Source organism: Pleurodeles waltl, chromosome 11, assembly GCF_031143425.1.
Source record: "Pleurodeles waltl isolate 20211129_DDA chromosome 11, aPleWal1.hap1.20221129, whole genome shotgun sequence".
Lineage (NCBI taxonomy): Eukaryota > Metazoa > Chordata > Amphibia > Caudata > Salamandridae > Pleurodeles > Pleurodeles waltl.
This window is the reverse complement of record NC_090450.1, coordinates 814,230,550-814,247,110: the sequence shown is the minus strand read 5'-3', so window position 1 is coordinate 814,247,110 and position 16,561 is coordinate 814,230,550. Positions and strand designations below refer to the sequence as shown.

Sequence of the window (16,561 nt, the reverse complement as noted above, 5' to 3'; positions counted from 1 at the left end):
TGAAACATTCAAAGAAGGAGCTGGCCTATTCTCCACAAAGTTACTTACCCTCAAAGGGTATGTCCATTAAATTGGTATGGACTGCTTTTGGGAAGCCAGCATATCCAGGCATGGTGGCGAAGTGTGATGGTAATGCCCAATGACCCTGACCACAGTATCCATGACATTTCAGCTGCACTCTAGGATCTGCCTTAAAGTGTTTAAGCCATCATTGACCAAATTGTAAAATGTTTTTTCACGCATTTCGGTACACTTACAACTGCTAATCTGGTCAGCTACCACAAGGCATGGACATAGTAGTGTAATAGGCATGTGGAATATGGCGTACTAACTGTGGTGCTGCTTGCCACAAAAAACTTTCCAGCCCATAGCATTCAGTTGCTTAATCTTCCTGTCCAAGAGGCCATAGGGAAGGCATTGGAATTGTGTTTGGAAGATGAAACCTTGACCATCAGACGCTCTGGCAAGAAGTGTGGGGACACGGTTTTTGGGTCATCGCAGCCAGCCTATTGCATGTAGCCCTATTTCTGTGGGCTGCTGGGCCGGAAACGAGTTTACACCAGGCAGCCAAAACAGGTGTGATAAGTGCCACATTAAATGAGAGCAAGGGTCCTGGAACTGAAGAATTAGACTGCAATACTTTGATCAAAATGTTAAGCTCTGGTTATGGACATGCCACTGTGGTATAGGAAGATTCTTTCTCGGGATGTGCCCTCCTGGAGAAGTATGTAGACTACTGGTATTTTGTAGGCCAAGATGATAAGTGTCCGCATCAGAGTACAATGGAAGTAGCAGATTGTTGGCATCAGACTCATCTTCCCTCCAAACAATCTTTAACAAGCATGCTTATGGCACTCGAGTTCAATACGAGTAACTCTTCCATCAGCGCAAATTTCCAAGCCGTACAAACAGAATGCTTCTCAGTGCAAGTTCTGACCCTCTGTTTTATCACCCAGATTATTTTAGTCAACTTTGAGGGTATAACCCATGGAGATTTAGTGCACTGCGAAGATCAGATCCAGGTGGTGGCTTTTTTTTTTAGATATTGAAGTCGGAGGCTGCAGAGGCATGAGGTTGGGAGGCATCAGAGTCGGTGTCATCTCACCCAAAGGAACGGATTCACCCTTTGGGCCTGCACAAAAGGGCACAGGAGCCATTCTAAAGATATCTACCATGGTCAGGTGGAAGACCTCTGTCGACAGAAAGAGTAGACAATTCCAGCTGGATCTTCTGTAGCTTTGGAAACCAGCTCTGATGACAAGAAAGTGTTGTGGAAAGGATCCATATCTCTGATTGGTACCAGGCGCAGGATCCTTTCCTTAAGGAAGAAGGAGCTTGCTCCTTCCTGTAGCACTTTTGTATTATTTGATGGAAAAACTCTTGGGACGTCATTCCTAATCACAAGGCTTATTTATAGGGCAACATATGTGCTTTAGTGTCCCTGCAGGCTTTGGCAAAAAATGACATGGCCTTGCTCTCCTAGATGGTCTTCTTGTGCACCAGGGAAAACACGTTGCATGCCCCAGAGCCTTGGGCAGAGATATGACAACACAATGCAGATGGTTGGGTATATCTGATAGAGCAATTTACCTGGGGCACCTAAGACAAAAATGGAATCCTCAAACCTTTAGAGGAGGCAGTTGGCCTGGTTGCTATTGAGGCTGAGGAAATGTCAGTAAAGCAACAAGAGCGCGCTGCCGGCCACATCAATGAGATGCGAAAACGGAAGAACTGCACCTGCATACGCTGGTGCCATCATGTCCGGTAGACTAATATAGCTGAAACTGTACAGTGCCACCTGGAGAAGAAAGATTTTCACACGAGCATGACACCTGAGCAGTCGCTCTTAGGCAAGGAATCTGAAAGATGATGTACCCATTAGAAAGAGCCTGCCTTACACAGATGGGTCCTCTAGGTTTTGTTCTTGTTCTTCAAGATTAGTTTGATACAGGATTTTTTTTAGTATGCTGGAGATCCTCCACAGTGATTCAAAGAATACTGCTCTGGCTGGCATAGACACTTGAAGATTTGTCCTTCAATAGATATGTGATTAGTTCATTTATTTCTTTTACACATTATCGGTTAAACAAACAGGCTTGGATATGTCTTGCTGTGGTCATACTTTGTCCTAATTTATAGACTGGTGTGGTTGGTTACTACTGATGGGAAGATTGCTTGGACTCTTACAACTTGAGACGTTCTGCCAGTTGCTATTCTTTGTGCTGACGAAAGTTGTGACATTAGTGCAGATTATGGTGCTCTGGCATGTTATGTGCCCAGGGATCAGTTGGCCTACCCGGCAGCGTGACTGAGAGTTCCTTTGGTAAATTCAGTGAATAACCCAGCTGTTTCACAGGATTTTCCTCTGAGAGTTGCTAAGGCTTCATTGTAGGTGCGCCTGAAGGGCATTCAGTCCATTTTATGCTAACAGTCACCGTTGACATCTGTCTCAGTCCGGGTTAATTTCCAGATAAACAATCCCCTTAATTACTTAGGAATTAGTATCAGTATCCTGGAGAGAAGTTGTAATATTCAGGCAATAAATATACAGGGTCCTATGAAAGTCAAATGTTACTCAACAGAAAATAAGGGGTGACTAAAGCTAAGATACACATTTCTAATGGAAACGTGGAGAAGCAGGAAATAGTTTACCTGAGAAGAGCTGTCAAACTTTCAAAGGATTAAAAGCCAACTGTTAACAGTATAAGAACAGTGCAAAGCTTTAGCTATACACACCTATCAACATTTTAACATACATAACATGCTGTACTATATGACTTGGTTCTGTGAAATCTTTACTCTATGCGAAAAGCTAAGGGAATATAAAATAACAAATGGAAAAGGAAACCTCATAGCTTGAATATGATACAGAATAGATAGCTAAACAGTTAAGCCTTTTGATACCACGAAAAACAAAGCTGTAAGCATGATGTTTTCTAGAGGAATTTTATGTTTTTGTACAGATGACTTGTCTGCGGTAAGGATTTTAGGGTTAAATAAATTATTTTTTAAGGATTATTCAACAACATCCAACACGGTGTGACTCTGCATTAAGACTGACAAAAAGGAGCACATGTTATTTAAGACCCCCTTAATGCAGTTTAGGAGACTCTCTCATCTCTCTAAACAGAGAATGCATTTTGCCCTCTTTAATCTTTTTTTGCAGATCCTTATCCACTACAGGTTTTATGCAATGTTTTTATGGCCCCCAGGCAGTCAGACTTTGAATAACATATAATACTTGCTTCATAGTTCTTACTCGAGGAAATAAGAGACTGTATAACTTGGTATATTAGCAAATCATTTGTTACAGCTGTTATCATGCAAAACCAGGACATGCACAGGAGTTTAGCCTTTTTTTTTTTAACATACTAACTAAACACTCCTGTTATTTTTTGTCAACCACTAATTACACTCTTCATCAACCAAACAAATGCTTATGAATCTCACATCCTCACAATTCCTATCCTCACTTGTATTTACATCAAACCGCTTTTTCCCTTTTGAAAAAGTGATAGTAAGCTGGGGTATCAATGCAGCTTTCAGTGGAGTGGACTCTGATTCTTGAACTTTCATTCATAGTCGCAGGTCACTCATACTTTGTTTTCTCCGATAAAACACACACTTCACCAAAGGTACACTGTTACTTGTGCACTAACCATCACCACTTGACTAACTTCCTAAATAGCAGTTAAGTCATCTGACTCACTGCATGCCCATCTCTCAATGTCCCATTCTGCCTATTATGTTGCTTTCCCAAATACAACAGTTCAACTTCTAATTCGAACACCAGCACTGCATGCATAAGTGCTATTCACGAGCCACGTGACAGTATGTGTTCTAGCCTTTCTAACATCATTTCTTCTGAAAGTCAGCATAGCTGTAATACACTTTACTCACACTGCCCAGACAATCCTCAGAGCCATACATACATTTTCATAACTGGTAATGGAATTCCCGTTACACTTACATCATGAACACAAACCCCTGGACTCTCACTTTCACCACAATCACAGGCACCTAGAGTCTCACGCAAAACTTATTTCAGATCCATAAAGTCCACGTTATGTCACAGATTTACCCAGAGTAAATAAACCTTGAGCATTTGTGCAGCAGACAAAAACCGTGAGTTAGTGTTACAAAACTGAGAGATGGAAACATACAAGAGACTCAAGGGTTGAAAATGCTCACCAAGATTCCTGAATAGCTGCTCTGTCCCTGCAAGGAGGTGAGAAATGGCTCAATGGAAGAAAATCATCAAAGTAAAAGGGAAACGTTCATAGTTTTCAAGTACAGACAAAGGAATGCTGAAGTTGGTTGATCAGTGTCACAGAGAAAAGGAAGAAACGTTGCAACATCAAACTTTTCAAAACTGTGAGCCTCAGCAGATGTGAGGAAATGTGGGAGAATTTAGTAACCTTTACACTCAGAGGCACGTCACACAGATGGTATCCAAGAGAAAAGCTGTAAACTTCCCACTTTAACATGAGTGAAAGAGCAAGGAGAAGGATAACTAAACTCTGTAATTTCAGACCCAACCTAATGGAGACTTTAATACCGTATGCAGCAGATGGCCAAAGAACCTTGCAACTTTCTGATCCTGAAGAACAAGTTACTTACCTTCGGTAACGCATTATCTGGTAGAGACCATCTAGCTACAGATTCCTTACCTTAGAATTTCCAGGCGTCAGCTTGGAATCCAGAACATTTTGCTGAGCAATACCCCTGTGTGTCATCGGATGGCTTCATGTGGCGTCATCCCTGGCGCAGTCTATGATGTCACGGTCGCCTATAAAGGCACCACCAAGGCTTGCGTATGTCAGTTACTTTTCCAGAAACTTCCACGCCAGAAGCACAGAGCCATAGAATAAACTGACATGGTTTGTCTGTGTCAAAACTAGGGACCTGAAAGGGACAACCCTCATCCCTAGTAAGTGAGCCCACAGAGCAGGGAGGCATGGGTGGGTGTAGGAATCTGCAGCTAGATAGAGTCTCTACCAGATAATAGGTTCCCAAAGCTAACTTGTGCATCTGATAGAAACTTCTAGCTGCAGATTCCTTACCTTTGAATAGATACCCAAGCCCTAATCTCCTGGTGTTCGACTGTAGACAAATTCACTTTAGGCTAAAAAGTCCTGCAGGACCAAACGGGCAAAAGGGCGAACTCTGCGGACCCGATTGCCCAGGCAGTAGCATTTGGCAAACGTTCAGAGGTGCCGATGTTTCTGCCCGACATATCTCCAGGATTGGTGCACCTCGTGCTAACGCTGTGGTAGCAGCCTTGCCCCTGGTGAAAAGGGCCCTCAAGCCCTCAGGAGGCTGCTTCTTGGCTAGAGTCTAGCAGATCTTTATGCAGAGAATGACCCACCATCAAATGGTTTATTTTTCCACTGCCCGACCCTTCTTCGCTCCCCCATACCCCACAAAGAGTTGGTCATCCACCCAGAACTTTTTTGTGCAGTCAAGATAGTATGACAATACTCTTTTTGCGTCCAGTCGGTGGAGTCACTCCTCTTCCTTAGATCGATGCAGTGGAGCAAAGAAGGTGGGCAGGGTGACAGCTTGACCCAGATGAAATAGGGTCATCACCTTAGGGAGGAAAGAGGCACTAGTGTGAATTACTACCTTATCAGGAAACATTGTGAGATACGGAGGCTTGGATGTCAAAGCCTGCATCTCACTCACTCTCTGGACAGGTGTTACTGCCACCAAGAAGGCTCTCTTGATGGTGAGCTGCCAGAGGGGACAGTTGTGCAGTGGTTCTAAGGGAGCACACATAAGAAGGGTTAGAATTAGATTTAGGTCCCACTGAGCAATGACAAAGGGCGAAGGAAACATAAGTACAAGCCCATTGAGAAATCTATGTATAATAGGTGATTTGAACAAGGAAGGCAGATCAGGCAGCCGTAGAAAAGCAGGCAGAGCAGATAGATATCCATATAGTGTGCCTAATGCAAACCCTGCTGGGCCAGGGATAGAACATAGAGAAAGATATCAGAGTGGCAGAAAGAGGATCAACAGATCTTTCCGTACAATAATCTACAAATCGCCTCCAACGGCAGGCGTATACCGTCTTATTAGAGGAACACCTGGCTGCCAGAATAACTTTACAGACTTCGGGAGGAAGGTCAAAGGCTGTCAATTGCTGCTGCTCAATCTCCACGCATGAAGGCACAGAGTTGACAGATTCCGGTGGAGAATCCTCCACTGCTGCAACAGAAGGGGCAGCCTGATTAGAGTATCGATACGCATTTTCAGAAGCTCGGGATACCAGACTATCCATGCCCAGGCCAGAGCCACAAAGATTACATGGGACCGGTCTTTCCTGATCTTCTTGAGAACCCTGGGCAGAAGTGGTATGGGTGGAAAGGTATACAGGGGGCCTGAGCTTCACTTGAGACGAAAAGCGTTGCTGAGCGAGTGCCACCTTGGAAACTCCAACGTGCAATACTGCTGACATTGCCCATTCTTTTTGGAGGCGAACAGCTCTAACCAAAGCTCTCCCCATTGCTGAAAGAGTCCTTGTGCCACTTCCAGATGGAGACACTACTTGTGATCCACTAGGCATCGATGGCTGAGTTTGTCTGCCCAGGTGTTCAGAGAACCTGCCTGGTGTTGAACCAACAGGGTTACTACCTCCTGTTCCAGCCATGTCCATAGGCACAAAGCCTCTTGAGAAGAATCCAGATTTCACCGGAGACCAGAGTCCCCTGAGCTCCACCACCCCCAGATGGCCCCCCCATCCCAGGAGCGATGCATCTGTCACTATTGTGAGATCTGGATGGGGAAGGGAGAGTAGTCTGCCTCTGACCCAATCGCAGTTCTGTAACCACCACTGCAGGTCCCGCCAAGATCTGGACCATGTCGGAGAGATCTCCCTGATGCTGCGCCCACTGGAACTTCAGGCCCCACTGCAGAGCCCGCATACGCCATCTGGAATGTTTTATTAACCGGATGCAGGAGGCCAAGAAGCCCAGCAGCCGCAGAATCTGTCTCACCGAAATCCAGGATAGAGGCCGAAACATCAGAATCATAATCTGCGTATCCTGGACTTGCTGCTCAGGAGGATAGGCTCGAAACTGTACAGCTCCAATGGAAGGGAGCATCTGAGAGGGAATTGGGTGTGAATGGCATATTTCTAGTGAACCCCAGTTAATGCAAGAGGTTCGCCGTAGTCTGCAGGTGGGAGACGACAGCCTGGGGTGAAGGAGCCTTCAACAGCCAGTGAACAAGGTAGGGAAAGACTGAAACCCCTAATCTGCGCAGATGAGCTGCGAACACCGCCATCACCTTGGTGAACACCCGAGGGGCACTGGTAAACCTGAAGGGTAGCTCGGTAAACTTAAAGTGCTTGTGGCCTACCTTGAACTGAAAGTAACACCTGTGGGCAGCCAGAATGGTCTAACGCTACCATCCAGTCTCCTTGGTCTAGGGCAGACAAGACCTGAGCTAGAGTGAGCATTTTGAATTTCTCCTTTTTGAGGAGGAGATTAACGTCACGAAAAACCAGAATAGGGAGAAGACCCTTGTTCTTTCTGGGTATCAGAAAGTAGCAGGATAACAACGAGTGTCTACTTCTGATATCTGGAACCTTTCTATGGCTCCCTGGGCCAACACAGCCCTAACTTCCCCGTCGGGTAAACCCAAATGATACTCCATCAACCGTTCTATTGAGGCAGGCATTGGAGGAGGGAAAGACTAGAAGGAGAGGGAGTAACACTTCTGTATGATATGCAAGACCCTTTTGTCCGATGTCATGGACAGCCAGTGAGGGAGATGATGACTTATCCTCCTTGAAACTGAACAAGTATGGTCTTGCAGAATCGCACTAGGAAGCCTTGGATGCTATGGAGGAAGGTGGTGGGGTGGGGGCTGGGTGACGGACGACTTCTGGCCTGACTCTCTGGATCTGACGACACAACGACCCTGTCCTCACACAGGCTGTTGGCCTGGCGGAGGACGGTGGTTGGCCTGTGGGTGGCGTGGTGCTGCGTCCCTTCCATAGCCGCGAAAGACAGTACTAGTTCGGGAGTCCTTAAAGTTCTCCAGTGCAGAGTCTGCATTTTCATGAAGGGCATGTCCATAAGGTTTTCCTGGACATCCCCTGAGAAGCTAGATGTTCGTAGCCATGCGTGGCACCTAAGGGCCACTGTCGATAAGTTTCTCTGTCCAGCGAATCAGTCGTGTCTCAGTCACACCGTGAGGTGAACTCTGCCTCATCTCTCTCGTCCTTCATTGCTTGGGAGAGAATTGCCAGTGCGTCCTCCGTAATCTGGGGCAGCACTTGCCACACAAAGTGTGGGAAAAAATGGACTAATAAGCATGAGGTGTTCACTGACTTCAATGCCAGGATGTTGGAAGAAAACATCTTCCCAAGCTGATCCAGCCTCTTGGATTCCCTATCCGGGGTGGGTAAGGGAAGGCGCCATAGAAAGTAGAGGCTTGGACTACCAAGCTCTCAGGGGTAGGGTGTTCAGTGAGGAAACTAGCGTCGCCCGGAGCCAGGCGATAGCAGCAACCAGTTGTCCTGTTTACAGGAGCCCCTGTGCTGGGTTTGAACCAGGTCCCCAGCAGGACAACAGTGAGAGCTTCTTTAAAGGGAATCATTGGTTCAGATGAGACAGCCCCTGGCTGGAGCACCTCCGACAGGAGGTTAGTCCTGACTTGCACCAAGGGCAGTTCGAGGTCCAAGATCTCCACTGCCCTTCACACTACCATCGTATAGGACACCCCCTCCTCCGAAGCCACAGTAGGGGGAGAGAGCAAGCCAGAATCTGGAGAGGTGACAGTCCACTGGCCTCTCCTAGTTCCTCAAACCAGTCCATAGGATCCATCTGGGATTCTTAAGGGTCCAGAGAACCCTCCCATTCCTTTCCAGTGCCCGGCTGGTCTAATAAAGGCTGAGGTAATGATCTGCCTCCTGTGGGCTCTGTCAACCCTGGAATCGGCATCATGCAGCGCCATTCCGGCTCATCGGAAATCAAAATGGGGCTGGCATCACTGGTGGACATCAACTTAGGGAGCGCCGCCGGAGAAGGTCGACTATGCAGCCGGCACTGTTATGGATCCCTGAGGCTCCATCAAAGCCAAGTCCAAAGCCGCCAGTGCGAACCTGATGGGGCCTCTTCTGACCAGGGCCCAAACGAGATACAAAGGGGCCAGCCTACTCTAACATGCAGCACACGGCCTCGTAAAATTCCTTCAACTGAGCAGGAGTCGCTCTGGCACCCTGTGAGGGTGGGGGCTCGGATTCCGCCCTGTCAACGATTATATGGAACTGTGCCTGGAACATCAACGTTCCTGACTCTCCTTGTAGGCCGTCGGTTTAGACTTCTTCTTGTGCCTCTTCACCGAGGTGCCCGGAGTACCTCGAGTGGGACAAAAAGGAATGGGGGCTCCTGGAACAGTCCTGCGACCTACTCCTCGACCGGGACCTCCTTGGAGTCGTGCAAGCCGATGTCCACTGCCAGGCCACAAGGAGCTTCAGGGACCACTCCCTCAAAGCCTTCAGAGCCATGGCCCGGCAGTCCGAGCACAACTTCGAGTCATGGTCATGCTTGAGACACCAAAGGCATACTAGATGGGGATCCGTCACAGACATGGCATGATGGCAGGCACTACAAAGCTTGAATCCTGTCTTCCTTTATGACATCCTCGCAGAGACAAAAAAAACTTTGACAAAAAGTTTTAAAAAAAAAGAAAAAAAAAAAGAAAAGGCTTGTAGCTCTATCCTGGTTCTGTGTTTAACTAGCGCGGAAGGAAAAGAACTGACATACACGCTCCTGAGTGGTGCTTTTATTGGTGAACGTGATGTCATGGATGGCTCCAACAACACCACGTGAAGTGGAACGAAGCCACCTGACAGAGCGCAGGGGTAATTACTGAGCAAAAAGAAAATTTGTTACTTAGCTGTAACTATAGTTCTCCAGTATTGGAATCTCCCATAAATTTACATGCTTGAATCATTCCCAGTCGTCGAGATGGGAGTCCTCGGTACCTTTAATTAAGTAGTACTAACATAGGTTGAACCTAAAGGCCCTTAGGGATCTCAGTTTAGCACTCTATCAGAGTCATTTTAGGAAAAAGGACCAAACTTAAGAGTCCACCAATCAGGCAACACCACCCTTTAGAACCTTCCTGAGAGAAGCTCCGGTTCCTTAGATTTTAATAAGCACAAGTGCACAGAGGACATAACAGTAATAAGAGAAGTGAAGGTGAGCTTCTCCGGGGAGTTGGGCGTGTCGCATGTGAATCTATGAAAGATTCCAATACTGGAGAACTATAGTTACAGGTAAGTAACTAATGTTCTTACTCCAGTATTGGAACTTCCATAGATTCACATGCTTGAATCAGTAGTAAGCAGTATTGATGCACTTGTAGAACATATACCCCTGTTCCACAGATATAATCACATGTCTAAATGACTATATACATATATCTTAAAGTTCTACACATTAGATATTAGACTTGTTATGAGAACTTACAATGTACCTTAATCTTTTTTTTTTTTTTTTTTAAGTAGACAATGTACAGATCTGAATTTAGGATGGTGGTATGAGAGATATGCGTAAATTAATTTAATTTCTGGAAAATGGGATCCAGCTATGCTAGGGAAATAAAAACACCTACTCAGATACCCAGGTAAATTTAATAAAAGGTTCTGTGTGGTGTGATTAAAAAGGAATGGGGAACCGGTGTGAGAGCAATGACTCACAAGGTCACCTATCTAAAAGGAGTAGCCGACATGTTTCTGCCCTTATAATTGAGCTATGGAGGGTCTCTGGGCATTCATCAGGGCGTTGGATCCCTGTTGCAATTGCTGCAGAACTAATCACATTAGACAAAGGGGTAGAGGAAGGGCCTACCTTAACCAACCTTAACCAAGGGAATACCTGGGGAGGACCTATAGTAAATAAGATAAAAACAGACCAAAAAAGATAGTGAAAAGATAATACACAGCAAACCACAACACACGTGACATAATTCATGCATGCCCAGAGACCCTCCATAGCTCAATTATAAGGGCAGAAACATGTCGGCTACTCCTTTTAGATAGGTGACCGACCTTGTGAGTCATTTTTAATCACACCACACAGAACCCTTTATTAAATTTACCCGGGTATCTGAGTAGGTGTTTTTATTTCCCTAGCATAGCTGGATCCCATTTTCCAGAAATTAAATTAATTTACGCACTCCCTCCTGTTCCTTTAACAGTGAGGTTGAGTCCGCCCAGGTGGCACTGTCCTACATGGGTGGGGCTAGGTGGTCATATGGTGAAGCATGACACTATATAGTGTGTGAGACCACCTAGTCCGTAAAGGAAATCCCCCCCCTCAGACCATACACTACTCCACGGCTCACCCACATTTCACCTCTAGTCGAGGTATACGAGCGGTCTAGTGTCACAATTGATACACTACGACCTGCTTACGTTACAAGAACCCCCGTACTCTCATTTGTGATTTAGTATTGTTTTTTGGGAGTCGAGTACGGTGTGTGTTCCTCTTGCTCCCCCATACTCTCCCTTTGTGTAATGTGGTATGAGAGATATAGCTCACCTTCATTGGAAAAGATTTCTTAGGACTGTCTGGCCCACCGCTACTTCTCCTTGAGACAATGCATCCAGGCAGTAATGTCTGGTAAATGTGTCGCAGCTTTTCCATGTTGCTGCCCTCCAAATGCCATGGAGCGGCATACCTGCAAACAGTGCTGCGGATGAGGATACTGCGCGTGTTAAGTGAGCACAAACAGAGGCTTGCAGTGGCTTGCTCGCTGCTTGATGGCAAAACCGGACTGCTGAAAAAAATCCACCTTGCGATGCTCTGTTTGGAGAGCGGTTGACCCTGCCTGGGTGCGCTGAAAGCCAAGAATAGTTAGCTGGTTTTGCAAAAGGCTTTGGTCCGGTCCAGATAGAATTTAATGCATCTTTTAATGTCTAATGAGTGTAGAGCCTTCTCCGCTGCAGTTGTGACGTTAGAGCAATGAGGAGAGCTACTTTCCTGGAAAGGAATTTCATAGAAGCTCTATGGATTGGCTCAAATGGTTGCTTCATGAGTTGCGCAAGAACAATGTTGAGATACCCGGAGGGAGGAGGCGGTCCGAAGGGTGGAAAAACTCTGAAAAGCCCCTTTAGAAATCGTTTAATTAGTCTAGAGGACCATAACGTAAGTGAAGAACCTGATCGTCTAAACAATAAAAACACCGCCAGGTGAACCCTTATGGAGAAGTTTGCAAGACCTGAGTGTGCCAGATGCAACAAATAAGGCAATATTTGTTTCAGTGATGAGGAAATATGATCAATCTGCTGCTTTTGGCATCACAAACAGAACCTCTTCCATTTACATAAATATGTTTTGTTGGTGCTAATAGCTCTTGTCCTTGACCGTATATATCTGCACTCCTGTGGGGCGTCTAGATGTGTGAGATGATGGTGCACAGGAGCCATGCTGATAATTGCATTGATTGAGGATTCAGGTGAAAGACTTTTCTATTTTTCATTGTCAGCAGATACAGAGATATTTTAGTGGGATGCAAGGTTTCACTGAGAAAGAAGAACCTCCATGAACCAATGCTGGCGAGGCCAGTATGGGGCTATTAATATCAGTGTGCATGGTTCCCTCTTCATTTTGGTTAGGACCCTCGGGATCAAAGGAATGGACGGAAAAGTGTAGGCAAAGTCTCCAGACCATGCTATGGAAAACACATTCCCCTATGATCCCCGTTGGTGATGCCAACGTGTGTAGTATTGGCATATGGTGTTTGACCGGCTGGCGAAGAGGTCGAGGTTGTGTGTTCCCCACTGAGAAAACATGTGGTTGACCGTGGACAAGTCCAGTTCCCATTTGTGACAGACTCATTTTAGCCTGCTGAGAGAGTCTGCTCTCTTGTTCTGATTGCCTGGGAGATTAACTGCTGTTAGTAGTATTCCATACTGTATGGCCCAGTCCCTTATCTCCTAAGCTTCCTTGGAGAGAGGAAAGGATTGTGTACCCCGTTTGTTGATGTAATGCATTGTAGTGGTTTTGTCTGTTCTTATTAACATTTCTGAATTGGCTATCTTTGGGAGGGATGCCTGCAAGACTAGGTGAACTGATTTTAGTTCTAGTAGATTGATGTGCAGTGTTCGAAACGGTGGTGGCCATTTGCCACTTATTTGCAGGTCCTGCAAAAATGCTCCCCACCTGTCTGATGAGGCGTCTGTGGTGATAACCCATGGGGCTGGCCGATTATGAAATGAGAAGTCGATGGAAAGATGATGCTTCGGAGACCACCATATCAGAGCTTTGGTGGAGGCCAGAGTGATCTTGATGTGGTCTTTGAAGCTTCCTGAGACCTGAACCCACTGCAGACGGAGCTGTTCCTGGAGGGGGCACATTTTGAGTCTGCAAAATGGAACTAGAGGGATGCATGAAGACATCTTCCCCAATAACAACTTGTAAAGGTGTACTGAAATGGATTCTTTTATTTGCACTGATGTTGCCGGAGATAGCAGTCTTTATTGTCTTTCTACAGTGGGGCAGGCTATGCTGGATTGAGTGTTCAGGTTTGCACCTAGAAAAGTGATCGTGCCTGATGGTTGTGGTTTGAACTTCTCCCAATTTATAGTTAGAGCTGAGCTGTTGAGTAAGGAAATGCACTTTTTTGTTGATCTGCATGCTGCTGAGAAGGTGTTTGCTTTTATCAGCCAATCATCTAAGTATGGGAATACTTGATGCTTTCTTCTCCTGAGAAAGGCCGAAATAGGTCCTAGGCACTTTGTGAATATCCTGGGAGCTGATGTTAGATCGAATGGAAGGACTCAAAATTAAAAATGGTTTCCAGCTACCATGAATCTTAGGTACTGTCTTGTGAGCTCAATGAATTGGGATGTGGAAGTATGCATCTTCATGGCTCAACTGGAGAAGGATGTTCTGTAGAGTTATCATGTGGAAAGATTGCTTTTTCAATTGGTGTTTAACTCTCTGAGATCGAGGATAGGTCTCCAGTCCTTCCATTTCTTGCAAATGAGGAATAATCTTGAGTAAAATCCTTTTCCTCACTGTAACGGTGGCACCTTTTCTATTGCGCCCTTGAGAAGCATTTTGTTAATCTCCATTTTGAGTTGGTGCAGATACTTTGGAGAAGTCTTGCAAGGAAGATGGGGAGGAGGTACGTGGACAAACTCTAGCGCGTGTCCGCACTTTACCAGTTGTAAGACCCACTAGTCCGATGTTATGATTTGGTATTGCTAGAGAAATAATGAAAATGTTCCCCCTAGTTTTAAAGGTAGAGGTTTTTGGGGTACCCGGAGCCCTGGATACATCATGATCTGCGAGCAGAGTCCTTAGCTGGATGTCCTCTGGGGGTAGGCTTATCGTAAGCCACTTGTGGAGGTTGTCTTTGGGATTATTGCTGGCGAAATTGTTGGGAGGTGGAAGTGAACAATGGATATCTAAACTGCTGATAGCATCACCTATATGAAGGCTTTCCACGTCCTCTCGTAGCACGAAAGGAAGCCTTTCGAAACTGCAGTGTTACCAAAGATTTTTCAGTCTCTGTGTCAGATTTTATCGACAGTAATGCCTCGTCAATATGCTTCACAAAAAGCGCTTGTCCATCAAATGGAAGTTCTAGCATTTTATTTTGTACTTCCAGACAAAATTATGTGGCCTTCAGCCAACCTTGTCTTCGGAGGACAGCAGCCCCTGCAAGTTGACGAAATGCAGTAGTGGCTATGTCCACTGCACAGTCAATTATCTCTGCCGATGTGCGTCCTCCTACATGTAATATCTTTTTAGCTTCTGCTTTAGTGTCCTCCGGCAGTTGATCAATATATAGGACTATGTCAGCCTATAATTGCCTGTCATATCTAGCTAAAACCGCAAGGGAGTTAACTACTCTTACAGATAGACTGGACACTGAAGAAAATCTTTTGCCAATATTATCCAATCGTCTTCCTTCATTGTCCGGAGGTGCGGATATTGGTGTAGAGGGATTTTTGGATCTTCTCTGGGCTACTTGCGTTACCACCGAATCTGGGTGAGGGTGACCAAATCAAGCATGCTGGGGCATCTTCAAGTGCTTTATATTTTTATTTAGGCGTGGGAGCACTGCTCTGACTGTCGCTGGGTTTTGCATGACTTTCAAACCTTATTCCCATATGAAATTGACGACTGGCATGGAGCATACAGATTTTTGGAATGGCTCCTTAAAGTCACAGAGAAAGCAATCAGTTTGCTTGGATGACATGGGAAGTGCAAATCGTTTACCAGCCCTTTCCATAAAATTATGGAATCCTCCGATGTCCTCTGGAGGTGAGTCTACTTTTGAAGGTGAAGGAGAAGGTGGGGCTGGTATTATATATTCGTCCCATATTTGCCAAAGGTAAAGTGGTAGGCCTCTGACGCAGGGTGGCTACCTGAGAAGTTGGAGATGATAATGGCTGAGGTTGTAATTCTTCTGTGACTGGAAAACGCCTTCTATAGTCTACTAGCATTGCCTGCAAGTTAAAGTGTTTGGCATATAAAAACCCTCTTGATATGGTTGTTCACGTGCATAGTATTGTGGGTCATAAGCTTCACTATAATTGTTGTCCTTCTCTTGGTACTTTACATTTAACTGTGAGGGACTGTGTGCTGTTCCAAATGGACCCTCATCATCCGATTCGTCGTCACCCTCAAGAAGGTGGGCTGGTACTAAAGGGGTTATTTTACTTGGAAAAGTATGCTCCGGTGTAATTCTTGTCGTTTTCAGTCTTTTGTGATTTTTTTTATCGTTGACGGTGTCGTAGATGCCTTCGTCTATGGTGTGAAAGGAGCACTCGTCGATGCTGCCTTAGTCGTTGAAGATTTTGAAGATATCTTAACCGTCGACTACTTCGTGGTGGAGGCTACCGACGATGGGGTCGTCATCAACGATGATGGTGATGAAAATACCAAGTTTACCATCGTGGACGATGTAGTAATATAAGTCTTCGTCGACGATGGGTAACCTGCTGTCGTCGGAAAGGCAGTCGTCGGGACTGTTATCGCCAGTGAGACAGATCTCGTCGTCGACGGTGGAGATTTTAAAACTGGTCTATCGACTGGAGGAGAAAGCTTCTTAAATGAGTGAGATGACTTACACGGAGGAGTAGGAGGCACAGATGATGATTTTTTTTTTAGCCCTTTCGGAACTGCTCGAATGTCCTCTTTCCCCCTTTTGAGGAGAGTTTGTGAGGCGATGAAGAAGGGCTGTGGCCTTTGTAAGACCCTGAGGTGGTCTTTTTGTAGGATTTTCTTGTTTGCTCTGAGGAGGACCTTGACTGAGGAGACCTCGCTCTTTTATCTGATCTCCTGGAAGGTGTAGAGGAATCATAACTTTCCAAATCAGAGACTGGATTATCTTTAGACTTACATTTTTGCAGCCATATCAACAATGTGCCTTCACTATCCTTCAGGGTTTTCGACGAAAAGGTGCCACATACCTTGCAATCCTTTGCAGTGTGTCTGGATAAAGGCAGTATATGTAGTTGTGGTGAGGGTCTTCTGAGTGCAACCTCTTTTTACAACAGGTTTTGCAGGATCTGAATAAACCCGTTCTC

The 16,561-nt window shown here is 45.6% G+C and overlaps 1 protein-coding gene across 18 annotated transcripts in view; it reads right to left on the bottom strand.

Annotated features, from left to right (window-relative positions):
- The window catches only part of MTMR3 (myotubularin related protein 3), a 1,044,680-nt gene that overhangs the window by 30,204 nt on the left and 997,915 nt on the right, over nucleotides 1–16,561 (bottom strand). For 8 of the 18 annotated variants that reach the window (XM_069214606.1, XM_069214611.1, XM_069214599.1 and 5 more), the window contains one exon: nucleotides 4,192–4,218. The exons of the other annotated variants lie outside the window; for them this stretch is intronic. In XM_069214606.1, coding sequence (XP_069070707.1) covers nucleotides 4,192–4,218 — 27 coding nt within the window. The remainder of the gene's footprint in view (nucleotides 1–4,191; nucleotides 4,219–16,561) is intronic. 18 annotated transcript variants of the gene reach the window in all.